Raw genomic sequence first — 27,367 nt, forward strand, 5'->3', positions numbered from 1 at the left:
AGAAAGAAAAATTATGTTACACAGTGTAAATTGAAGCAAGAGAGGAGACCCTTTCTCTTCAGAGAATCCTATTATATGACTCTCTTTTGAAAGGAACAAATGTGCAGCTTGTTCTGAGTCCCAGTAATGACTGAAGATGACTGCTTGGCAATAAATAATAGAATCTTCTCTCTAATGACTCCTCCCCAGTACCTCCCAAGAGAGGCCATTAAGAGACCCAAGAAGTTCAAGAAAAAAGCTATGAAGGATTAAAACAAAGTTTAAAAAAGGTCCATTTGGAGCCATCCTGTGAGCATATACAGGGAACTGGTTAAAAGCAAAGATTTCAGATTAGACTCCCAGAGCTAGCACTTATCAAATACTTGACCTCTGGCAAGTTTTTTCACCTGTATCCTCATTTTGAAAATGAGGTTAATGATATTAGCTTTCTTGTAGGAATGTAGGGATGACTAACTAAACATTTATCATAGGGCCTGTTCTAGGTAAAGGATTCAAAATTGTCAAGGGTGATGATGGTGGTGCTGGTGCTGATGATGTTGGAGATGAAGGAGATGAAGATCAAAAGGATCAGAAGGACGATGGTGATGATGGAATGAAAGGCGCAAATGAACCTTTCCATGAGAGGCTTCATGAAAAGAAACCCATGAACTTGGAGAAGAGACTTGCAGTTGCCAAGGGGAGGGGGGAGGGAGTGAGATGGACTGGGAGTCTGAAGTTAATAGATGCAAAGAAAAAAAAAAGCTGGTCCTTGGGGACAATGATTGAAGCTCCAGAGAAAAACCCTGGTAGGGGCCAATGTAGGAACACTGACAGGACTTCAGTAGAGATGATTGTCTTAGGGAATGATCATCCCAGGGCCAGGCTATAGGGACATTTGAGTGAGTCCTTATAAGGCACTGAGTCTTCCTGCAGCTCATCACACCCAAGACAGTGAGTCTCAAGAGTCTTCTCAGCCCCTCCCAGCTCCTCACCATAAAACCTTTCAACACACCTTTCTTTTTCTTGAATACCTCTCACCCAATCTTAATGAAATATTTATCTGTGAATTATTTGCTAAATGCCAGTTTCCCCTAATAACTTATAAGCTCTGTGAGGGCAGGGACCAAAGTCTGTCTTGCATTACACCTCTGAAAATGCAGAGAAAAAAACCCAACCTCTCCTTTCTAGGAGCACACAGCCTAATAGCCAGAAGAGGACACACTCAGCAGATACTTTTTATAATATTTGATGGGTGTTATGAATGAAGTGCTCTGGGATCTCAGAGGAGGGAACATCAGAGTCTACCAGACACGTTAGAGGAGACTTTGAGGGTGAGGTGGCATTTGAGCTGGAAGTTGAATGAGGTATAGGATTTTGTCCAGTGGATAAGAGGAACAACAGCATCTCAAGTAGAGGGAAAGACATGGTGGGCCAGTCTTGGAAACCAGAGGTGATTCTGTATTTCCTAAGTCGCAAGCTGGGAGGGAGGATGTTATAGGAGGCTAGGGGAGGAAGATGAGAAGAGGGGAGGTAGCTGAAAATCTTCAGAGCCTTGGTAGGAAGTGTGGATACCACCCTGGAGGTGATGAGGAGGCACTGAAGGGCTTGAGTTAGGGAATGTCATCTTCGTGTTTACGTTTTAGGAAGATCAGGCTGGAAGCTGTGTGATTGCTGAATTATAGCTTTTCCCTAAGAACAAGCTCAGTGGCAAGGACCTCTCTGGCCTGGCTTGTTTGAGGACTGGTGTTTTGCACTGGGTCCTGACTTCCAGCTTCTATGTAAGGTGAGGTTCTCCCTTCCTTATTGTAGAAAACTCTGGTCCTGTCATTCCCAAAAAACTTTCTGGGCCATTCAAATGTTGGTTTATCAATCATCTAGCCTAAACTCCAATATATCTGGCATGTCTATTGCATTCACTGTATCTTGTCTGGTGCCATCACCCTCCTCATTCTGTCTCTGGGTTTCAGATCCCTCCAGCCCCAACCTTAATGAGAAGGTCCTAAACAGGATTCCAGTTCTATTACAAGGCCAGCCCCTGCCATCCTCATGCTATGTGTTACTGAGATGTCCCAGTCTTGACACCCCACACATTGACCACGATGAACTTGAGTTTCTGCTTTAACTTGTAACATGGGATTGGTTATAAGGACTGCTAGAGCATTGCATAAGTAACCTCCAACTCTGCACAACTTTTGAGCTCTGGGCAGCTGCAACTCACATACTTCACATAGAAATTGGCAATTCAGCCCACCCAGCAAGGAGTAGGCAGGAGAAGATGCTGGTGATAGGTTGGCAGGTAGGAAGGTAGGGCTAAAAGTCCAGGGGTAACAGACATTTTCCTCTGTTTACTATGTGTTACCTTGGATTAATTATTTAACTTTTCATCACCTCAGTGGACAATCTCCTATAAGATGGCAGGAATAGTACTTATGTTGTTATTATGACAAATAATGAATTAACATTTGCCACAGTAAGTATATATATATATTTTTGCTAAATTTAATAAAATATATTTAAAAATAAATGCATCCCTTCTCTAAAATAAGGATCATCATTATCAGTTTATGTGGACTAAAGGAGATAAGGTAGATGGAGTACATAGCAGCCCCTCAATAGAAGTTCATTCTTTCCCTCATATGCTCTCTCATTGTGGAATAGCTGGGAGTCAGGTGGATGGGTCCTGCACTGGTCAATATGTGGATGGGAAGAAGAGTGGATGCTTCTGAGAAATTGGAGATACATATACCAGCCAAGAGAATGTGGCTGGGGATATGGATGAGGGCAGGGAGTTCTAAGGGACATATGCTGTCCAGGACCGCCCCCCTTACTCTGACCATGTGATTTTTGGTGCTGCCAATCACAGTCCCCCCTCTCCCTCCTGAAATATCAAGTCATAGCCATGACTATGACCCAGATGCATTCTACCTCCATATCACACCCCATTTCCCTGGGTATGTGACCTAAGCTGGGCCTATCAGATTCCTTCCCTGGATTTTCTGGTTGGGAACTAAAGGGGAAAAAAAAGTCTTTTTAGTTTCAGAACTGAAACTCTTTTCACTGAAGATTGTTGACAGCTATCTTCTCTGATGTTGGGAGAAAGTCTATCTGCAGTTTGAAAAAATATGCCAACACACAGAAACAGCCAAGAGATTAAGGATGGAAGAAGAGAGAGAAGGTGGAAGAGGGAGATGGAAAAGGATGGAGAGGAAAAGAGAAGAGAGAGGGAGAGAGGAAATGAAAAAAGGAGAGAGAGAAAGCAAGAGAGAGAGAGGGAGGGAGGGGAGGAGGGAGGGAGAGAGAGAGGCGGGGGAGAGGCAGAGAGAGAGGGAGAAAGAGAAAGAGAGAGAGAGAGAGAGAGAGAGAGAGAGAGAGAGAATTTGTTCAAGTCCCTAGATCCATTTATACCTGAAGCCAGAACCACCCCTGGACTTTCCAAATATGGGTCTCAATAATTTTATTTTTTGCTTTAGTTAAACTTTGTTCCTGTCACTTGTAGTGGAAAGACTCCTGACTAAATTTGGAACGAAGGAAGAAAATAATTCTGCCTAGAATATAAGATTCATTAACAGGCAAAAGAAACAGTATTCATGACTAAAGTGAGGTGGCTGACCAGGAGGGTAGCAGTTAGTATTTAACTGTCATTGAGGTAGCAGAAAATCAGTTGACCTCAAAACTATTTTAATTAGATGTCAGCTTTAGAGAAAGATTCTAAGGGATGTCAGAAGGCTCGCTCCTAAGCCCTGACCTGCTTAACATTCTTATCAAATTCTTAGATAAAGACTTTCAAGACTTGCTTGTCAAAACTGTGGTTCATCCAAACTTAGCTTATGTGGGTAAGTCCCTCAGTGACAGAATCCAGATTCATAAATGGTTGACAGCTACCAGGATGGACCTAAACATGTTGGATTAAGTCTAATGGGGAATCATGTCAAGTCTTATGTTCCAGGACCAGTTTTACTAGCACAGGGAAAGGAGGGCAGCAAGCTATTCCAACAAATCACAGGAATTTTTTTGCTGGCTGCAAGCTCAGTGTGATTCCAGAGTACAACGCAGCTGCCAAAATAGTGAACACAAGACCTGGCAAGGTTAACACAAACACAGTGTCCAGAACAAGGGAGGTAATCATTCCACCATGTTCCACCCTGATCAGAGCACATCTGGAGTCCGCTGTGCAAGGGAGAAAGGAATAGTGCCCATAAAGAATGGTACGGAGTTCCCTTCATGACTCAGCGGTTAAAACCCAACAAGGAGCCATGAGGATGTGGGTTTGATCCCTGGCCTCGCTCAGTGGGTTAAGGATCCAGCATTGCCATGAGCTGTGGTATAGATCACAGCCGCAGCCCAGATCCTACACTCCTCTTGCTGTGCCTGTGGCTTAGGCCAGGGGCTGTAACTCTGATTCGACCCCTAGACTGGGAACTTCCATATGCCACAGGTGTGGCCCTAACAAGCAAAGCAAAGCAAAAAAAAAAAAAAAAAAAAGAATGGTAGAAGACATGGAGCATTTTAACCAGAAGAGAAGTTACAATAACTATTTCTCCACAAACACCTCAAGGGCTGAATATGGCCAAGGGAAGACCTTATTTTGCTTGACTCCAAAGGACAGAACCATGACAGAGAGTAGAAGTTACAGAGGAGGCAGTCATTGGCAGCAGAGACACACAACGAGATCTGCCCTAGCTCAGGCTCTACTGATCTACATGCTGTCACCTAGAAGCTCACAGGTCTTCTCTCCCCCCACCACTCCACAGTCAAGACAGGGGAATGTCACCATTGTGCCAGCTTTGAGGATGTTCCACTGGCCACTGTGTTGACAGCAACGGGATAGGGCAGTGCTGTGGCCAGGTGCTAAAGTACGTGAGACTAGGAGGCTGGGAGTGGGGCTGGGAGAAATGGGGACAGGGAAGCACAGTCGGGAAAGTGACCATCTTTTGGTCACCATCTGTTTGTGTCTCACCATCTTGCTTTAAAATAAAAAAGAAAGGAAGGGAGGGAGAGAAAAAGAAAAAGGAAGGAAGGAAGAAAAGAAAGAAAGAAAGAAAGAAAGAAAGAAAGAAAGAAAGAAAGAAAGAAAGAAAGAAAGAAAGAAAGAAAGAAAGAAAAAGAAAGGAAGGGAAGGAAGGAAAGAAAGGAAAGGAAGAAAGAAAGAAAAGAAAAGACAGACAGAAAGAAAGAATAAGATTCCTGGAATCCAAATATCTAAATCCACCCCTTTGTTGGGGGTGGGACCACTTAAGATACATACACATAACATATATACACATATATGTCTATATCTATGTACATATCTATATATATACACACATATACAAATATATCTATGTATATACAATATCTATCTATACACACACAGATATCTATATATACATGTCAATATTTATATACACACATATCTATCTGTCTATATACACACACACATTTTTTTTAAACTTTCCAAGTGATTCTGAAGCATAGCTAGGTTCAGAAACCATATAAATGACTCCACAAAGTGCTGATTCCAGGGAAAGTCACTTTAACAATAATAGGTGTCTAGGTTTGATGGATCAACAATCCCCTCTGCCTTGTTCTCCATGTAATCAGAGTCAGTGTCTGAAGCTGGCGGCTCCTTCCCTTTGCTCTCTTGACTGCTGTCCTTTTGCTTCTCACCTCTGAACCATCAACGATCCTAGTTTCCCACCATGCATACGACTGCCCATCTTTTCCTCCTCAACAGCCTTCACCCTGCACCCAGACCATCTGCCAGCCCTCAGCCTCCAGCCAGTGCCCCCAGGGCACTGAGCATCCTTTCTCTCTGCTGCCACCACCTGGAGATCCTTGCCATCTGTCCCCATCCCTTGGCCTCACCTCTCTCTGGCAGAGGGGAAAATGCTTTCCTTTCCTTTCATCCAATCCAGCTCTCTTAGAGAGAGATCTCATACCTCTCTTAGAGGGGTTCTTGGGATTTAAATAATACATTCATTTTTCAACAAATAATGTGTCTCTTATGGCTTCATGCTCTTCTGGGTGCTGGAGATCTAACAGCAAACAAGAAAGCCAAAGTCCTTGCTCTCATAAAGCTTGTACTCTAGCTAGAGCGGGCAGATGATAAACAAGATCATTTCAGAGAGTAGTGCAGGGCCACGAAGAAAACAAAACCAGGCCAAAGTAATAGGAAACATAACTCAGAGGTCAGAAAAGCCTCTTTCAAGAGATAACATCTGAGCTGAGACTCAAAAGACAAAGAATGAGCCATGCAAAGATCTGGGGGGACAAGTATTCCAGGCATGGAGAAGGGCACATGCAAAGGCCCTGGGGTGGGAATGAGCTTGCTGTGTTTGGAAAATTCAAAGGGCAGGGTTGCTGCTATGAGGGGACAGAGGAGAAAGAAAAGGAGGAAAGAAAATGAAGAAGCAGGAGGAGGGGAAAAGGAGGAAAGAGGAAGCAAAGGAGCATCAGAAGAGCTTCCTGTAGCATCTAGAATCCCCGTTCAGTTCTTCCCACCTGATTCTGAGTCTGCCCACCTCCCCACACTCCCGTCTTCCCCAACACTGGTCTGCACCCCGAACCCCACCCTGCGCCCCTCTCCCAGTCCATGAGACATATTTGCAAATAACTGAACTGCAACTGTAGACAGGATTCAAGTTATTTCTCATGGGTCTCCCGAACCTCCGCAAATCCGTGGATGTGCATAGGCACCTACTTAAAGTTTCCCTGAACTCTTTACGGCTGTTTTGAATATTCTGTGACAGTTGGAAGCCTTGTCTACGTAGAGCTTACAAAGGACTTCTTGTGGTATTACCTAACTTCTTACTCTTCTTAGCCTAGCCTCAACTCCAGCCCAGCTAAAACACCTGGTAAAAATGGGAAATTTTGTATCACCAAGAGCTGGCCAGCCACGTGGAAAGCATTATGTGATGTAATGAGCTCCCTGACACTGTAGGTGCTCCAGAGAGGTGCCTCTGATGAGAATCAGACACAACTGCACACTGTCTGAGAAAAAAAAAAAGAGAGAGAGAGAGAGGAAATAATAGCTGAGATGGTTTGGGGAACTTGCCACTGTATTTACTACACACATGTGCATGAGTGAGCATGCAGAGGGACTCTCAGCTCCCACAGTCCATCATAGAGTATTTTTGTACCTGTCACATCAGCATTTACAGACAAGCAAACCCATGGTTTTATCCAGTATTCAATGGAAGAGTCCTTGGCCTCTTCCAATGCTGGAGGGGAAAGTAGAAGTGCTGGACTGGCTGAGAAATGTCAGTGTGTTTCAATTCCCCCTTAGCAAAAGTATCTGCAGGGGCACATAAATAAGGCTAGAAGGCATCTAGTATCCATGTGATAGTTTAAGTACAATCGCAAAGGATTTTTAAGGAATAATTGTGACTTATATGATTTTTACTTTCCATAGTGCCTCTTGAATCTAACCTTCAAGTAAGATAGGACTCCTCTCTTGAAAAAGAACACACACACACACACACACAACTGAATCACTTTGCTGTACAACTGAAACTAACACAACCATAGCTGTCAATCAACTATACTTCAAATTAAAAATTTAATCTTGACAAATTTAGTAAGTTCCATAGCAAATTAAGAGCACTTACTTTTATTTTATTTTATTTTTGCTTTTCAGGGCCACATCTGCAGCATATGGCGGTTCCCAGGCTAGGGGTCGAATTGGAGCTACAGCTGCTGGCCTACACCACAGCCACAGCAATGTGGGATCTGAGCCACGTCTGCAACCTACACCACAGCTCACAGCAATGCTGGATCCTTAACCCACTGAGCGAGGCCAGGGATCGAACTGGCAACCTCATGGTTCCTAGTCAGATTTGTTTCCGCTGCACCAAGACAGAAACTCCAAGTGCACTTACTTTTAAATTAATCTTCATAAAACAATGCATGATCAATGGGAGCTGACTTAGGGGAACTTCTCTATCCACTAAAAGAATGAGAATGCTTCTCTTCATTAAAACTTTAAAAAGCTAAACAAAAAGAGAGAAAGAGAGAGAGATAGGACTCCTCTGTACCCAAATTCTTTCTGTTTCATTCTAAATGTATACCCCTGTGAGTTTTTTTCTTTTCTCTTAAATTCTTTCTTCTCCTTCCCCTCCTCCTCCTCCTCTTTCTCCCTCTCTTGCACTTTCTTGCTTTATTCATTTCTTCCTTCATCCCTTTCTGTGCTGCTTCCTCCTTTTTTGAAATTTTATTTATTTATTTATTTTATTTTTAGGGTCGCACCCATAGCATACAAGGTCCCCAGGCTAGGGGCTGAATCAGAGCTACAGCTGCCAGCCTATACCACAGCCACAGCAACATGGGATCCAAGTCGCATCTGCGATTTACACCACAGCTAATGACAACACTAGATCCTTAACCCACTGAGCGAGGCCAGGGATTGAGCCTGCAACCTCATGGTTGCTAGTAAGATTAATTTACCCTGTACCACAATGGGAACTCCAAGTTTATTCTGTTCTCATATTGACTATTCAACAACCAGTGTGCATCTTATATTTATAGCACATCTCAATTTGGATCAGGCACATTGCAGGTACTGTGACTTGTGGTTACCTTTGGACGGCAGAGTGCTAGAGGATGGCGGAGCAGCAAGACAGAAGGAAACTGGGTTCCTGATTGACCTTGAGGAGGTCATTCCTCCCCTTTACCTCTTGTTTAAAACCCTGTATCTGGGGTCTCTTTGCAACATGAGCTTAGTTTGTATCCAGACTAATATAAAATGGTAAGCATTTTTTCACTCCACAGAAATTGATATTGACCTACATTTGACTCTTGTATAACAAGCAAATGGCATGTTTGTAAACATATCAGCAATTACAGCCTGTTGTTCCAGTTGAGTCAACCAGATGAAAGGGAACAACTTAACTGTGTATGTGGAAGTACTCAAATTTTAAACCTTGAAAAATTCCAATTGGTATGCTTTCATTTTTATATGTTCTGATTTTTTGTGTTTTGTGAAACTCAAAGCAACAAACCATCCCCACAAGCATTAAGCATTTAGATATATATGTGTCTTTTAATTTGTATTATTAAGTCAACCTAAATACTTATTAAGAGTGAGCAAAAGCTTAAAAATTAAAGTTACATAATGAAAAAGAGGGGGATGGAGCAAGAAAAGAGGACAGGTGGGAGGAGTTGCTTATAACTAATTATAATATCATCAGTAGTACTTAATTTTTTAAAAAAAAAAAAAAACCTACTAGATAAGAAATAGTTCATTTAAAAGACCTTATCCTGGAGTCTCCATCATGGCTCAGTGGTTAACGAATCCGACTGGGAACCATGAGGTTAAGGGTTCAATCCCTGGCCTTGCTCAGTGGCTTGGGGATCTGGCATTGCCGTGAGCTGTAGTGTAGGTTGCAGACATGGCTCGGATCCTATGTTGCTGTGGCTCTGGCGTAGGCCGGCGGCTACAGCTCCAATTAGACCCCTAGCCTGGGAACCTCCATATGCCACAGGAGCGGCCCAAGAAAAGGCAAAAAGACAAAAAAAAAATTAAAAATAAAAGACCTTATCCAGCTTAAGTTTTTCAGATTCTACATATATAATTTTCAAACATACAATTTTACAGGTATGGTCATATAATATATGCATGCAAAAATAAAATAACGGTCAAATTAGTTTTTTCTTTTTCTTTCCAATTTGTTTCTGTCTCCCTACAAACAAAAGGAATTGGCTAAGGATAGGCCAGGTTTTTTTCTGTTTCTAAATTAATCCTCTAGTTTATGGGGAAATGCATTCCTGAAGTCTCTAAAAAGAAAAAAAATGCAAATGTAAATAAGGACCCATCGCTACACACTTGTGACCCAAGATACTGTCAGTTATTATCTTTATTTGCTGTTGCTGTTTCCTTCAACAAAGACTCACTATCCAGAAGGCTGAGGGTGGCTGGGTGAATGCATTTGACTAATTCATTTTACTGAGTTAGTATAGAAGACCAGTTAAGAGCACAGATTTGAGAGTTAGACATCCCATTGTATTTGGACTCCACTGATTATTAGTTGTGTGACCATAGGTAAGTTTCTAAACCTCTCTGAGATTTAGTGTCCTGATCTGTAAAATAAAAATAATAAACTGCCCAACGTACTGAAAGGAATAAGTGAGATGAGTAGGAAGTACTTAACACAATGTCTCTTCCAGTGCTAGCTGCCAAATATTTTTCTATTTCCAAAATAATGATCGCATAACACACACAGACACACATCCTACTGTATGAGTTTCTTTTGACATGGATTATTTCTAATTCTCACAGCTACACTGGGGGTGGTGGGAGAAGCCATCTCATTGGAGAAACTATGGCTCAGAGAGGTAAAGTGGTCTGCCTGAGGTCACACAGTGAATGTGTGACCGAACTGGAGTGGAAACAGACCTAGCCAACATCAAAGCCTGTGTTCTTTCTACCAGGCGGAAGTGGGACACTCTGGGACACACATTCATTCCTATGGCAGTGTGTGCCCCAGAGTGAGACAAAGAAAGAGAAGGCAAAGCAGCTTTGGAGGTCTCCGAACCTCCCAGTTAAGAATAAATCCCTCAATTATGCTTGAAGTTGGACAGGCTTTTGAAATCTCGGCTGGACATTCTTTCCCCATCAAGTTCCTTGAAATTTCCCTTTAAAGAGCATCTAGGAAAAGCCACTCTCATTAGCCAGGGTCCGGCTTTATTTTCCTAATAAACAGAACTTTGGACAGACAAAAGAGCCTCTTTTATTTTCAATCAATTCCTGAACATTTCAGCTGATTTTCTTCTATTTGGCTTGAAATCGTGATCTGGGAATGGCCGGTCTTGCAAATTGTCCTCCTGTAAGGGAAGCCCCTTGAGGATCCTCAACTTGTTATTTTTAATCACCGTAATCTCCTTTTCAAAGGAGGCCACGGCCAGAAACAGAGCAGGCCTTTCAGAGCTTTCTAAAGCACAATTATTGCAGAGGGAGGGGTGTTGGGGGAAAGCGGGAGGGAGAGGAGAGAGATGCGGTGGGAGAGAGAAGGCGGTCAATATAGGACTAACAACTTGGAAAAAAGGCTGAATCATCATCTCAATTGGATCCTGGCTGTTGAGAAGAAATCCCATGTTTCGAATATTTTTAAAATAGTGACCATTTTATTCCAGTCTAGAATACCTAAAGGAGAAGCCAGGGTCGGGGAGAGGTAGAGGGGGGAGGCCTGGGGCATGGAGACCAGAAGCTATTTGGGGATGAACTGGAATACGGAGGACAAAGGTCTGAGGCAGGAAAACAAGGCACTGATTCCAAGGATTGTGAGGGGCCCTAATTCAGGAAAAAATAAAAAAGCAAATGAACACTAGGGGAATGTTAATTTCCATGGCCCCAAGTCAATACCCGGGAGCGGAATACATTAGATTTACTCCTAACATAACTATTCTAAGAAAGTTATACTTAGAAAACAGAAAAATGTCACAAACTAGGCCAGGGCCCTTTTCTTCCTAACTTTGAGTGGCGGAATCAGGTTTGCTAATCACAGAGTATTTACTCAGAGGGCCTCAGCATGGTTCCTGCAAGTCTTTCTTTCAAGATCTCTTAGTCACCAGAAAAGGAGATGATCGACCATCACCAGCCTGAGTTGATTGTCACAGTCCCCAAGGCTAATATTTTAGGCTAGAATAACCTGTAGGGTTAAAGTCTGGTGCTCCCCTCCCTACAGTTTCTACCTGCTGGCCATGGACACTTAGGGAACCTCTCTGCCCAAGGGAATCCTACATGCGTCTCTCTATCTCTCCATGCTGGGACCACTTGCTGCTGATGCTCAGCTAAACTGGGAGGACTCATGTGGAAAGAGAGACCCAGTAAGACTCTTGGCCTGATCCCCAAACTAGCCTGAATTACCCCAAAAAAGAAATCCTCCTGGTCTTAAACAAGAAATAGTCTTAGGCAAGTCTATGGAGAAATCATTCATTCATTCATTCATTCAGTTTTTTCATGAGGACTCAGATAAGTGGTATTCTCTGATACACCGGCTTGAAGGGGTACTGAGAAAAAGTACTTTTAAAAAAAACCATTTCTTTTGGCATGCCTGTGGCATGGGGAAGTTCCAGAGCCAGGGATCAAACCTGCGCCACAGCAGTGACAATGCCAAATATTTCATTGGCTGAGCCACCAGGAAACTCCAAGAAAACCTACTTTTAAACACACACACACACACACACACACACACACACACCAGAAGCAAAACAAATTGGACCAGGCACATCCCTCCATTACAAAGCCATTAGGGCCTCAGAGCCAACTCTAAGGAACATATATTGATTGGGGACCCGCGGTAGCTCAGACACGCTCATCTTTTTATACACTCATCTTTATACACTCATTTACTTCTTACTACCGGCCCAAGTGGCTGGAAAAACCACTGTTTTCGATAGCTGGGAAATAGGTTCAGAGAAGTGAAAGGACTTGCACAAGGTCACATAGCTACTAAACCCTGTCTGCCTGACTCCAGAGCCACCTCTTTCCCTGCCACGTGGAACTGGAGAAGTTTTCCCAGAACCCAGGTCCTCGGTTGGGGGAGGACTGAAAAGGCCATTGGGGTTACGCCCACTTCCAGAGGACTAGCTGCTTCCCAGCTGTGGCCACAAGTAGATTCAGCTGGCCAGACAGACCAGGCAACCTGCGGCCTCTCCCCAGGGCCGGTGTTCTCCGCCCCCGCCCACCGACCGAGTCCCGTTCCTTTGAGTACCAGCCCCACCGGGAGTACTCGCGCTGGGTCAGAGGGACTGCGCGTCCGTTTGAGCGCATCCGCATGTGGACAGCGCTGGGAAGCCGGCTCTGGGTGGCTCCAGGGGGCGAACGTCGGGGACAAGAAGCCCAGGAAAAACCGAGAAGCATTCTGCCAATGTGGCCAGGGCTCCCGCTGACACTGCCCCAAACTTTCACCAGTGTGGCTCCCACCGCTTCCTCCCGCAATGCTCCAGGGACAGGGAAAGCGGGGATGGAAGGGCGGCGGATACCGGCCCATTTGTCCCACCAAGTACCCCAAAGCCTCTCTCTTCTCTGCTTGGCCCCAGAATTGATTTATGAAGGGGCTGGAGTGAGGGGACGCACGCCCTGTCACTCCCCGCCTGTGGGACCCCAGTGGGGCCAGGCAGGATTCCTTCCCTGCCGTGTTGTCCTGGCTCTCGACTGGAGAACGGTGGCTGCTGCACGCGGAAGAGATGTCTGGGGAGATGACCTGGCTGAAGAGAGAGGCAGTGGGCCGTGGGGATGGTCAGGAGTCTTCAGGTCTGTGCCGGTGGTTGAGCTGCCCCTTCTGCCCAGAGGCACTTACTGGCTTGGCCATCCCCTCTCTGCGCTCCCCAAAACCAGCTCTCAGCTGAGGAGCATAGCAACATCCCTGGGACAAGAGCCTTGAGGTTGAGGGGAACCAAGCCAAGCCAAGCCCCCACCCCCACCCCGGGGCCTCCGGGGAGCAGGCCTTGGGAATTCAGGCTTCCCTTTCCTTCTTCATCAGGTTCCTCTTCCCTCTCTGAAACTACCCAGGGCTCCCTGTCCACCGAGAGCCTGTCCTTGAAATGCAGGGGCTTCTCTCTCGCCTGGGATCGTCAGAGAATAATTCGGAGTTCTTTCCAGGGACTCCTCCGAAAAGCTTCAGGCTCTTTTCTCCTCCCTGTGCTCTGGGACCAGTTAAGGGAAAAAACCAAGTCCCTTCTCCTGCAGGGATTTGTCCGGGAAAACTGGACTGCCCGTCCCACTGGTGGTCGGGCAGCCAGAGGCTGGTTTCCTCTCCTTAAGGGATGTGAGTGGGAAAAGCCGGAGTCACCACCTTGCCTGGAACCCAGCTGAGCGAAGCTAGGGTCCCCTCAACTCCAGATACAAATCTGGAGAAAGGCGAGCCTCCACTGCTCTCCTGGAGCCGGCGGGAAGGTATGGGGGAGAAGCCAGGTTCCCTCCCAGCCAGACCGTGGTTCTTCTACAGCCCACGCCCGGGAACCACGCGTCGGAGGTGGGGGCTACCTCTTCTAGCTATGGGGTCCCGCGAGGGCCCTGGATGCTGGATCGGAGCTAAATGGGCTGAAGGCATCCAGGACAGAAGGGCCCTTGCCGGGCTGCGCCCACACCGTGCACCGGGAACCATGCACGCTCCTCCAGCACTGAGCAGTCGGCGCCCTCCGGGGTCCGGGTCCCGCGCCCCCAACGTCACTTACCACGGTAGCTGGTTCCTGGCTTGTAGAAGTCGGGGTCACCCTCCACGCGGAGGCTGAACTCAGTGTAGCCCTCGCGCCGCGTTCCCTGGACGCGCAGGATGCGGCTGCAGTAGCCCTCTGACTTGGGCACTTTGTCCAGCGTCTCGTCGGAGAAGGCCAGCGCCGCGGCCAGGGGCAGCGCCAGGGCCAGCAGCGCTGGACTCCCGCTCAGCTTCACGGACGCCGGGGACAGCCTCATCCTCGCGGGCCCCCAACTTTGTGCCGCGGCCGCCGGCTTTCGCCACGCGACTCCCGCCCGAAGGGGTCCCCGCAGAAGCGAGACCTTGCCGGAGCCCGGGCGGGAAGCGGAGCTCAGAGCCGGCGCTGGCAACTGGGAGACGGTGCCCGCCTCGGCTTGGCAGCTGCTGAGCTGCGCTGCGCTGAGCAGAGCTGAGCAAGCGGAGCAGCGCGAGGAAGGGAGGGCGGCGGTGAAGGAGGAGGAGGGAGGGCTGATTTTGCCCAGATCCCCGAGCGCAGCGCTGTTTTGTTTCCGAGCTGGCGATTAGCGGCGGCGGGGCCGTGTTTATTTTGCGACGCTAGATTCCCAGGGTCTGGCGAGAAAAACCATAGGGTATGGGGACACTGCGGGCTCTGTCTCACCACGGAGGAGGCTGCTGCCCCAACGCCCTGGTCCCCGTGGAGGAGGGTGCTCCAAGAAGGGAAAGACTGAGAACTAACTTTTGTTGCACACCTACTCTGTGCCTGGCAGTATTCTGGGAGGTTTTCTTACATACAGTAACTGCTCACCTTCTCCACTCTCACTGCACATAATAAACGTGACATTACTTTCACTTATTTTATAGATGAGCAAACTGAGGCTTGTGGCCAGTTAAGACAGGGTCAGATACCATGGCTATCTGACTCTACTGCCCTTCTTATTGCTGTTGGAACAGGTCAGGCTGGAGGACAGAAAGAAACAGAATGACTCATATCCGCTGGGCTCAGTAGGCTATAGCATGTAATACTTTTGGTGATTATTGAAAATGTTTTTTTTTAAATAAGAAAAAGACATTTAGTTCCAAAAAAATTTTTACTATGTAGTATTAATATATTGATGTTAAGGAGTTTCCATCGTGGCTCAGTGGTTAACGAATCCGACTAGGAACCATGAGGTTGTGGGTTCGACCCCTGGCCTTGATCAGTAGGTTAAGGATCCCACGTTACTGCAAGCTGTGGTGTAGGTAGAAGACGCGGCTCGGATCTGGCATTACTGTGGCTCTGACATAGGCCGGTGGCTATAGCTCCGATTAGACCCCTAGCCTGGGAACCTCTGTGTGCCACAGGAGTGGCCCTAGGAAAGGCAAAAAGGCAAACAAACAAACAAACAAACTATGTATATATGTGTGTGTGTGTTAATTCCTACAATCATAAAATACAATGTTTATTATTGTTTTATAATGCTTATTATTGCTTTATATTGTTTATTATGTGTTATTATTTTATAAATTTTAAAATGTTTATTATTATTGTTTTATAATGTTTATTATTGTTTTATTGCCCACAAAGACAAAAGTGCCTGAGGCTTATAGGAGTCCTCATAGAACCCTGGAAAGGGGTTTTGAAAGTTTTAAAGAAAAGCCTGTTTCCTTGGCTTAGATTTTGCCCAGTTTCTCAGTCAGTGACAGATGTTTGGAGAGGAGCTGAGAGGGAGGGCCCACTGGTCAGAGCCTCAGGCACCAACCCCAAAGCCAGACAGGAGAGGGCCCAGGAATCTTTTCCAGTATGTCCTTGGGGACAGACCTGAATCAAACACTAGTCGTGTCACTCACCCACTGTGAAATTTATGTGAGTTATTTCACCTCTTCAAGCTTGAGTTTCATGCTCAGAAGGGATATGTGTTGTGCCTGTGGCTAATACACCCTTCCCCTAGGGGGCACTAGAGTTCAATGAAGTGACCAGTGCGAAACACAGGGCCTGGCCTCTCCAGAGTTCGCCCACTCCCACCCTGGATCTCAATAGGTATGTCTGTACTGGCCCTGGGTACCACAGTAACCGAGACCAAGCCCACCTTGGGGATGCCTTAAGGCCTCTACCTCCCCCTCAAGGTGCACAAGCATCCCAAGTCAGCTTTGGTTATGCAACCCCCTCCTTCCTCTGGGCTGTTCACATACTTCTAGAGCCTGCATTTAAAAAGCAATCCCCTTTGCTTTCCAGGTCAGGTTTTTCTCTTTGACATCACTAACAAACTGCCCAGAGGAGCCTTCTCCATTTGGAGGCTCCATTCCTCCTCACCTGCCTTCAGTCCTTGTGCTGGGACTCCCATTGCCACTATGAATTGGGGACCTTCTCCCAGAGGTCCCCCGAGAGCACCGCTTTGCAGAAGCCAATTATGCTCTTTTCTTGGCTTGACCCTCCTTGACCCTCATCAGCACCTGATCCAGCTGACCAGCCTTCCTTTATGGAGGTGACATTTGGATTCACCTCTGGATCCTGAGTAAATTATCTCCAGCATGACTGGACTGGCTCAAGGCTCACATAAACTCCACAGTGCCGAATCCCGTGCATCCAGCAAGCTTTCATGGGGTGTAGATTCGGGGCCAAGTCTGTGCTGAGTAGTGGGGGCCAGAGGAAACTAAAATTCATTCACTCACTCCCGTCTAAAGCCCTCATGTGCTCAGCACTGGGACACACAAGTAAATGACTTGCCTTTGTGGACCTTACAATCTGGGGGAGAGGCAAATATTAAATACATTGTTACCTGAGTCTTTTCTAATTATAATGGTGATATATATGCTACAAACTAAAATAAGTGGTTCGCGATCATGTACCTGATCTCAGAAGGCAGGAAACTAAAGAAGTAGATAAAATGTGGCTCCTGTCTTCATGGAGCTTATTTTACATCCAATAGCTTGATTAGGTGTTCTTGAAAATCTTTTCAGCTAAATCAGCATATTTAAATCTAACATGGAGGTGGGTGGGAATAGAACAGAAAGGGTGTAATAGTTCATTTTTCATCCATCACTGACAGGAAAGCCACATGAGGTAGGAAGCCCCCTCCCTTCCTTTATTTTCCAGATTAGGAACCTATAAAATTTACCTGTCTGTGTGCTCTGGCAAGTAAGGGAAAAAGAACGGGGATTCAAAACAGGCCTCACTAACACCAAAATTGGGTTCTTCCTACTACACAGTGGTGACCCCATCATCTGGGTTATGGCATCAGGCTCCGAGCAGCCCATGGAGCCGCAGTCCCACTACCAGAGCTAGATTCTCCTTCTCCACATGTCCCGTCCCTCCCCAGGGCACCAGCTTCCAGCTTCCTCATCAGTCTGTCCACTGTCAATCTGTCCACTCTTCCCGTCTCTCTGCCACCACACCAGTCTGAGTTGTCACCATCTCTCAGCCTCCTAATTGGGCCACCCACATCCGCTCTTACTGTCTTCCAATCCATCTTCTGAACTGAAGCCTGAGCAATCCTTTTTTTTAAATGCAGATTTGAACATCAGTCCCGAGGTTCAAATCCTTTTTCAGTGGCTTTTCCTGGATTTCTGAACAAAGATGGAATCTCTAACGTGGCCTTGGAGGCCCTGTTCAATGTGCCTCTCTCCGGAGCTCCAGCCATCCTGGCTTTTCGGTTTTATGAACTTTGGCCAGTGCAGTTCTCTCTACCTGGAATCCAGTGCTCTTTCTTCTCTCTCTTACCCAGCACCCTCTCCCAGCCAACTCCTCTGCATCCTCCAAATCTCAGTGCAAAAAAGCCTCCTCAGAGAAATCCTTCTGGATTTCCCGGAATAGATCCCGCTCCTCCGTGTATGCTCTCCTGGAACCTAGCTTTCACTTAGTAGTCTCAAGATTCATATCGACTTACTCACTTTTACGTTTGATTTTTACATTTTGTGGTTGTTCAGTATCTGTCTCCATCACTAGATTCCAAGCTTCCTAAGGGCAGAGACTGTCTCTGGGGCCCAACCACTGTATCTGCCATGCACATTGTGGTGCCTGGCTCCATAAATATTTGTTCTGTGAATATTTCCAGGGCCCTCTGATGCAGCCCAAGTCCTTCAAGTGACCTTCAAGGCCCTCCATGATCTGGTCTTAGATCCCAGACTGAGCTCCCAGTGCTGCCCAGAGGGGGTCCCTGTGTTCCCCACTTTGAGACTTGACGAGGCACCTTGTGTACAGTACCATCATCTAGGATGCCCTGCCCATTTAAGTTTTCCTCTCCTTCATGGGACGAGATCTCACAGTCTCTCCTCTGGGCATCAGTAGAACTTGGGAGAAGAAAGTTTCTTACTTATGACTTGTGTTCAGTGGATTGTCATGAACTTGTCTCTATGTCTGTGTCTCATCTCCTAGCAATGAATCCAGTTTACTTTCTATTTAATTTCCTGTTCAGATGTTTTGTTCTGTTGTAAAATACACTGGACTTCAAGAAATCTCTTTCCAGTTTTTCAGCCTAAGGCAGAGCTGATGTTAGTTGCTAGGGTGTTGCTAGGGAAAGTCATTTAGCCAGGGCAGATAATTAACTTTATCAGTGTGTGTGGGTAGGTCACAGAAGAGAAGAGCTAGGGGCTACACTGCTCCAAGAAAAAAAAAATTTTTTTCTTTGATTGCTAAGAGGTGAGATCAGCCTCTTTTTTTCCCTTTTAAGAGAGACAGGAAAAAGAAGTATCTAGATTATTGTTTTTGGGAGTATGATCATTCAAACAGAAGCATCAGATGCTTGCCTTAAATGCAAATTCAAAAACCCCATCCCAGACTATTGAATTTGCACTTTGAACAAATTCAAACTACAGTTTAGGGACCCTCTATTCCAGAGCTTATCATTCAGACTTGAGGTACAAGACTTCTGTCTGGCTTTCCACGTTTTGGCTGTGGACCTTAGTGGTTTTAGGAAGTCACAGGACCTGTCTAAAATGCTCACATAGGAGTTCCTGTCGTGGTGCAGTGGTTAACAAATCTGACTAGGAACCATGAGGTTGTGGGTTTGATCCCTGGCCTTGTTCAGTGGGTTAAGGATCCCGAGTTGCTGTGAGCTGTGGTGTAGGTTGCAGAGGCAGCTTGGACCTGGCATTGCTGTGGCTGTGGCCTAGGCCAGCGGCTACAGCTCCGATTCGACGCCTAGCCTGGGAACCTCCATATGCCTCGGGAGTGGCCCTAGAAAAGATTAAAAAAATAAAAATAAAATAAAATAAAATAAAAATAAAATGCTCACATAGAAAACTGGGAGTGGTAACTCCCATCTTGCCTACTTCCTGGGGTTTTGATAGAGAAATAAGTAACTAAGGTAATTTGTAAACTTCAAAGTGATTCATCAAAAAAAAAAAAAAAAAAAAAAAAAAAAAGCTAGTGTTGTTACTCTTACATCACTTACTTAGAACAAGAATCTAGAAATGTTCTCATGTCCTTGTTTCTCTCACTCATACAGTTAGACATTTTCTGGGAAGGGGTTTCTAGAAAAAGAAAGAAGATAGACAATGAAGAAAGCTGAATTGCACAAAACAATCTATTTGTGGTCTGTCATGAAGAAAAGCCTGGAGCTGTCTACCAGGGAGCCAGTAGCTTCTGGGACCAAGTTATGGAAGATGAAGATTAAAAGTACAGTTTTTAAAAATTCTGAAAGCAACTATATATAAAACAGATAGTTAACAAGAACCTACGGAATAGCATAGAGAAATCTATTCAGTACGCTACTAACCCATATGGTAAAAGAATCTGAAAAGGAATAGATATATGTATATTTAACCAATTTACTTTGCTACACACCTGAAACTAACATAAGTTTATAAGTCAACTATACTCCAATAAACTTTTTTTAAATTCTAAAAGCAAAAGACATTAATTAGCTGAAGCACATTAATTTGTGTTCTAGGCATTGGCCAAATCACATATATTTACACTACCTTTGGGATTCCGAAGCTGAGCGGGTCCATCCTACAACCCCACCCAAGGTGTGAGTTCCTCCCCTCACATGATTTCTCCAGTTCTTTGGTCTCCATTCAGGTTTACCCCTCTCTCTACACTCTGGAGCATCTCTCTACCTATTTTTCACTGCCCTGTCCATCTGCATCCTCGAATAGCCTTCTAAAGTCCCTCTTACTTTAAAGTTCACAGCACCCAATTTATGCTCCTTCATCCTCCCTCATCCTACCTCCATCATCAATAGCCCCAGACTACTCCCTGAAGCCACAAATAACTCCGTAACTGGCTCATTGGCTTCCTGGCCATCCTAGCTCATGCTATAGTCTCAGGAGATGAGAGTCTGTACTGATACTCAGCCATCTCTTTATCCTCCTCTATTCCCAGGAGCTTGAGTCCTTCCATATCAGCAGCCCTCCCCTGCAGAAACACCCTCAGCTTGAAAATATCCCAACAGCCCTCTCTCACTCCACTTCCAGTCCCACTGCCTCACTCCCTTTTATTGACTTCTCTATGTCACTGAGACTGATAATTGTTTCATCGGTTCTGATTTTTCCTGCCAATCTTGTTGGCAGTTCCTTCCCCACCTAATTTGGACACCATGCTTAACTTTTTTTTTTTTTTTCTGCACCTATAGCGTGTGGAAGTTCCCAGGCCAGGGACCGAACCCACACCACAATTGTGGCAATGACGCATCTTTAACCCCCTGTACCACAGGAGAATTTCCGAAGCTTAACCATTTCAACAACATCCTCACCAACATTCATTAGGTGGCCTCTTTTATTTATCTACCTCCTCTCTAACTAACCTCAACCCTACATCCACTAAGCAGAACAATGGTACCATCTCTAACTTCTGAATTCTGCTGCATGAAACCCAGTGACCTTGCCAGTTACCTTACTACAAACTCATGAATTCCACCATAACTGTTAGTCTCTTTTCCCATTCTTCAAAATGCCTTCTCTCTTCTTTCTGGTCTGTACCATTTTTTTTTTTTTTAAGAAAACCTGTTGTATCACTCTTGATATTCTTACTCTTGTGTTGGGAGGTAACCTGGTCTCTTATTTCAACCCTCCCAAAAAAGGACATTAGGCATGAACATCCTCCATTTTCTGTCTCTTCTATCATCAACCCAAACTGGCAAAACCTAAGTTCATGTCGTGCCTCAAATGAAGAGGGGCTTTGATTCTTCAATTCTTCCAAGGCTGATCCCTAGCTTGTATTCTTGTTCTCATCCCCTCCTGGTTCTGCTGAACACTGGTCTGATGGGTATCCTATCTATTGCTCATAGTTCAGTTTCCCTTCCTGTCCATGTCTTCATCCTGTGGACGTGGGTGAATATCCCCCACCCTGGAGTAGGGGCAGAAGTGAAGGGCATGGGCATGACACTGACCTTTCACTGCTCTCCTTTCCCTCTCCAGCTGTCCTCCCCCTATGCTTCAGAGCCAGACTTTTGAATGACTTGTTCTCCCTTACTCTCTCTGCTTCCCTCAGTTTCCATTCATTTTTCCATGCAGTGAACTTTGGGAATAGCTCATTAGTCTTTATTGACACTGCTCTAACAGAGGTCACCTAAGACCTCCTAATCACCATAGCCATTGTCTGAATTAAAATAGACAAAAGCCATTATTAAGGTCCCTGACATTGCCCCACTGAATGGAAGCTTACCACTGGAAGAAGTTAAAGAGAAGTGCACAGCAGGAGGTCTTCAAAGATGAAGACCTGATCCCAATCTGGAGACCTCTCAGTTTCCCTGCTCTGAGTATATAGATCAGAGAGATCTGAATGAGAAATACAGCCTATGCCAGGTGCAGCTGCGGGCAGCTCCCAAAAGCTCTTGCAAACCCAGCATGTCCAGAAAGTAGACACAGCCTACATTTCCCCAGTGGCTCACCTGCTATTAACCTAGCAACCCCAATGAAGCACAGCCACCTTTTTGAAGTTCTGGAACGTCTGAGCTTGGACCACATGACAATGGCACACTACTGCCACCTGGTGACAGTAAATGGAACATGCAGCAGTATTCTGTAAGGCACTTCTTGGCCCACGTCCTTGGGCCTATCGTAGACTAGATTGTTTGCTCTTTGAGACGCCGAGTTTTCCACTGTGTTTAGAATAATGTGTCTGTATGAACTATGTATTTAATGAATTTTTGTGAAATTCAATTCTTTCATTCAATGTTTATTGATTAACAAGGAAAGTGATATAAAAATGACATAATTATGGCCTTCAAAAAGCTGCAGAGACAGATAAAGCAGATATATGTAAGGTTAAAAAAATCAGATATACTAAGTATTAATGAAAGCACAGAGCAAAGGGACCAATTACACTTGAGATGAGGGCTCGGGAAAATGCAGCGTTTGAAAAGGCACTCAACACCTTCTTGAAAGACAGATGAGAACTTGCCAATTGGACAAGGGGAATAAGTAATCTAGTAGAGGGAACATCTAGTACAAAGACAGAGAGGTGTGAAAAGGCAGAATGTGTGCTTGGGGTGACAGAATGACACTTTCAGAGGCACCATAAAAAGATGGCTTATCAGTGAGAATCTGGAGGAAGGGACATATGCTAAAAGGCTTTAACCTCAGTCCAGAGGAGGCCATGGGCTAAAGCTAGAGAGGAAGGGATGACATGAGGGATTGTTTAGGAGGTAGGGTGAACAGGGCTCAGTGAATAGTAATGTGCAGGAGGGGAGAAGGGAGTCAAGCATGGCTCTGAGGGCACATAAGCCAAGGGGGTGAGGGGTGTCAGTGGTGTAACTTCCTGTGATAATGAATTCAATAAGAGAAATCATGGGCTGGGGTGAATGGAGGGTGTGAGATGATGTACATTCAACTGTGGACATGTCCTATTGAGAGGTCTTTCAGGAGTTCCTGTTGTGGCTCAATGAGGCTGGGAAAAGTGGACAGCTAGATAAAAAAGAATGTACATGAAAAAGAATTAGAACACTCTCTAACACCATGCACAAAATTAAACTCAAAATGGATTAAAGACCTAATTATAAGACCAGATACCATAAAATCCTTAGGGAAAAGCACAGAACACTCTCTGACATAAACTGCAGCAATATCTTCTCTGATCTACCTTCTAGAGTAAAGAAAATAAAAACAAAAACAAACAAATGGGACCTAATTGAACTTAAAAGTTTTTACACAGCAAAGGAAACCATAAACAAAATGAAAAGATAATCTACGGAATGGGAGAACATATTTGCAAACGAAGCTACTGACAAGGGATTAATCTTCAAAATACAAAAAACCCCTGCAGCTCATTATCCAAAAAACAAACAACCCAATCAAAAAAAAAAAAAAAAAAAAACAGGCAGAAATTCCCCTGTGGCACAATGGGATCAGCAGTGTCTCTGGAGTTCTGGGTCACAGGTTCAATCCCTGGCCTGGTACAGTGGGTTAAGGATCCAGCATTGCCATAGCTGTGGCATACATCACAACTGCGGCGCACATCCAGTCCCTGGCCTGGCAACTCCATATGCCACAGAGTGGCCAAAAAGGGGGAAAAGGGTAGAAAAGCTAAATAGACATTTCTTTAAAGAAGACATACAGATGACCAAAGCACATGAAAAGATCCTCAACATTGTTAATTATTAGAGAAATACAAATCAAAACTACAATGAGGTACCACTTTATGCCAGCTGGAATGGCCATCATAAAAAGTCTACAAACAATAAATACTGGAGAGGGTGTGGAGAAAAAAGAACCCTCCTACACTGTTGGTGAGAAGGTAAAGTGGTGCAACCACTATGGAACACAGCATGGAGATTCCTCAAAAAACTAAAAATAGAACTACCATATGATCTAGCAATCCCACTCCTGGCCATCTATCCAGAGAAAACCATAATTCAAAAAGATACATGTGGGAGACAGGATCAAGGTGGCAGAGGAGTAAGAGGCAGCATCTACATGTACACAATTGGCACAAATGTACACAAATTGTACACAATTGGCACAAACGCCCACTACTAAACACTAGCAAAAGACCTTAAACCTCCAAAAAGGACTAGAAACCTTCCACATAACTGTGTAGAACAAAAGGAAAAAAAGAGAGAGAGAAGAGGGAAAAAAAGGAATCAGGAAGGGACCAGCACCTGAGAGGGAGCTGTGAAAGAGGAAAGGAATCTGGATCCTGAGAGGCCACCTACCTGACAAGATCAGCTGAGGTGGAGAGGGAACCTCAAAGCCTCAGAGAAAGGTGCAATAGCCAGTCTGAGGAGGGCAAAGCAGAGAGAGGGGCATCCAAACCAGTGGTACCACCACCCTGAGATGCTAGGGTGTGGGCTGGACACTGAGACTCAGGGTCTGGAGGTCAGTTCCAGGGAGAGGACTAGGGTTGGCTGTGTAGAGATAGCTTGAGGGGCTAAGAAATGGTGCACCACAGGCTGGGGAGTGGAGAGCCACAGCCAAGGAAGCACAGGAGGAAGCTTGGGCCTGCAGGAGAAGCATGGTGCCATTGTTACAGAGGATGAGAGAGAGGAGAGGCAGGAGGGCCATAGGAATATCTTTATCTGGGCATGTGCCGGCTCTCAGGCATGGGGTGCCTCTTGCGGGCAACAAGTGGTAGGGGCAAACTGCCACAGGGATCTCAGACTCCAGAGGTAGGCATGGCCTGTCACCACCAGGGGTTTGTGAAAAGACACCACCTGTGGCCCTAGTCACCTCTGCACTGCAACCAAGAGCCACCCATTGTTGCTCTCTCTCCCCCAGGAATACACACGCTCTGCTGTTGCCATTGCCAAAGACTCTGGGCACTGCCTACAGTAGCCTGAGGGTCAGTGGCACTTCCTTGGGCCCTACAACAAGGAAAATCCTGTGCCACCCTCCTTATGGGTCCTTGCTACTGTCAAGGGCCCTGATTATGGGCCCTGCCCATTGCCTCCATCTCCCTGGAAGCACACACAGGCTACATGGAAGCACACCATCTATCAAGGGAATAACAGCCTGTGCACACTAAGGAAAAAAGACAACAAGCATCCAAACCAAAACCAACTCTCACATCAAAAAAAAAAAAAAAAAAAAAAAAAAAAAAGGTAAGCCATCACATAATACCCAGGAACACTCTTGTATATAAATAGACTACAGATGACACTAGTTGATTTGCCTAAACTCACAGAATAAGAAAAATGTAAGCAAAATGAAGAAGCTCAGGAAACATTCCAAGTTAAAAGAACAGGAGAATTCCCATCAAGGAGCAAACAAGGAAACAGACCTGCAGTCTAACAGATGCTGAGTTCAAAAGAGAATAGCAAAAATTCTGAAGGAATTAAGAGCAGATGTGAAGGAATGAAGAGTGGATACAAAGGAATTAAGAGATGATATGGGGAGTTCCCACTGTGGCACAGGGGTAATGAACCTGACTAGTATCCATGAGGATGTGGGTTCAATACCTGGCCTCACTTAGTGGGTTGAAGATCTGGCATTTCCGTGACCTGTGGTATAGGTCGCAGATGAGGCTCAGATCTGGCATTGCTGTGGCTGTGGCATAAGCTAGGAGCTGCAGTTCCTATCAGACCTCTAGCCTGGGAACTTCCATATGCCATGATGCGGCCCTAAAAAGAAAAAGAAAAAGGCAGATATGAATAGTAATGCAGAGTATAATTAGAGAGGAACTAGAAAATTAAGTAATCACTTAAAGAAGCCAGTATATACAGATGGCCAGCAAACACATGAAAAAATGCTCAACATCGCTGATTATAAGAGAAATGCAAATCAAAACTACCATGAGATACCACCTCACACCAGTCAGAGTGGCCATCATTAATAAATCCACAAATAACAAGTGCTGGAGGGGCTGTGGAGAAAAGGGAACCCTCCTGCACTGCTGGTGGGAATGTAAACTGGTACAGCCACTATGGAGAACAGTTTGGAGATACCTTAGAAATCTATCCATAGAACTTCCATATGACCCTGCAATCCCACTCTTGGGCATGTATCCGGACAAAACTCTACTTAAAAGGGACACATGCACCCGCATGTTCATTGCAGCCAGGACATGGAAACAATCCAAATGTCCATCGACAGATGATTGGATTAGGAAGAGGTGGTATATATACACAATGGAATACTACTCAGCCATAAAAAAGAATGACATAATGCCATTTGCAGCAACATGGATGGAACTAGAGACTCTCATACTGAGTGAAATGAGCCAGAAAGACAAAGACAAGTACCATATGATATCACTTATAACTGGAATCTAATATCCAGCACAAATGAACATCTCCTCCGAAAAGAAAATCATGGACTTGGAGAAAAGACTTGTGGCTGCCTGATGGGAGGGGGAGGGAGTGGGAGGGATCGGGAGCTTGGGCTTATCAGACACAACTTAGAATAGATTTACAAGGAGATCCTGCTGAGTAGCATTGAGAACTTTGTCTAGATACTCATGTTGCAACAGAAGAAAGGGTGGGGAAAAAAATGTAATTGTAATGTATACATGTAAGGATAACCTGACCCCCTTGCTGTACAGTGGGAAAAATTTAAAATAATAATAATAACAAAATAAAAGTGAATAGAAATTGGCTAGGGAAATGAAGCAGTGGTTCAGGTAGAGAGAAATATGTATAAAGGCCCAAGGTGAGCAAGATATGGTGGGTTTGAAGAACTAAGAAAATGGTACGGCTGAGGCACAGTGTGTGATCATGATGGTGGAGATAGGGAGACAGGAGTGGAGGGTAGAAATCAGGCTGGAAAGGTAACAGGAGCCAGTTCATGTGTGATAAAGGAAGGTTCAATAAATAGCAAGGTCCTGCTGTATAGCATGGGGAAATATATTCAATATCCTATGATAAACCACAATGGAAAAAATATGAAAAAAAATGTATAACTGAATCACAATACTGTAAAACAGAAATCAACAAAACACCATAAATCAACTATGCTTCAATAAAAAAAATTAAAAAAAAAAGAAGCCAGTATATAGACCTAAAATTGGGGGGGGGGGACTTTTTGTAAAAGCCAAGAAAATTAGACCTAAGGGGGGGGGCTATTTGTAAAAGCCAAGAAAATTAGAAAATTCATTTGCAAAGACACAAGCTAAGTTAAAGGCATTGAAGAGCAGAATGAATAATGCAGAGGAATGAATAAGTGACTTGGAAGGTAAAATAATGGAAATCACCCAATCAGAATAGCAGACAGAAAACCAAATGAAAAAACATGAAAGCAGTATAAGATCTATTGGGATAATATAAAGCGAGCCAATCTACACATAATAGGGATTCCAGAAGGAGAAGAAAAAGAAAAGGCAATTGAAAATATATTTGAGGACATTATGGCTAAAAACCTTCCAAATCTAAAGGAAACAGATATCAAGATATGCAAAGCACAGAGGG

General features: G+C 44.9%; 1 protein-coding gene across 1 annotated transcript in view; it reads right to left on the reverse strand.

The window, feature by feature from the left end:
- The window catches only part of SPON1 (spondin 1), a 331,696-nt gene extending 316,900 nt beyond the window's left edge, over positions 1-14,796 (reverse strand). Inside the window, exon 1 of the mRNA XM_003122966.6 lies at positions 14,131-14,796. Coding sequence (XP_003123014.4) covers positions 14,131-14,368 — 238 coding nt within the window. The 5' untranslated portion in view covers positions 14,369-14,796. The remainder of the gene's footprint in view (positions 1-14,130) is intronic.

The sequence above is a fragment of the Sus scrofa genome, chromosome 2 (genome assembly GCF_000003025.6).
Source record: "Sus scrofa isolate TJ Tabasco breed Duroc chromosome 2, Sscrofa11.1, whole genome shotgun sequence".
NCBI lineage: Eukaryota > Metazoa > Chordata > Mammalia > Artiodactyla > Suidae > Sus > Sus scrofa.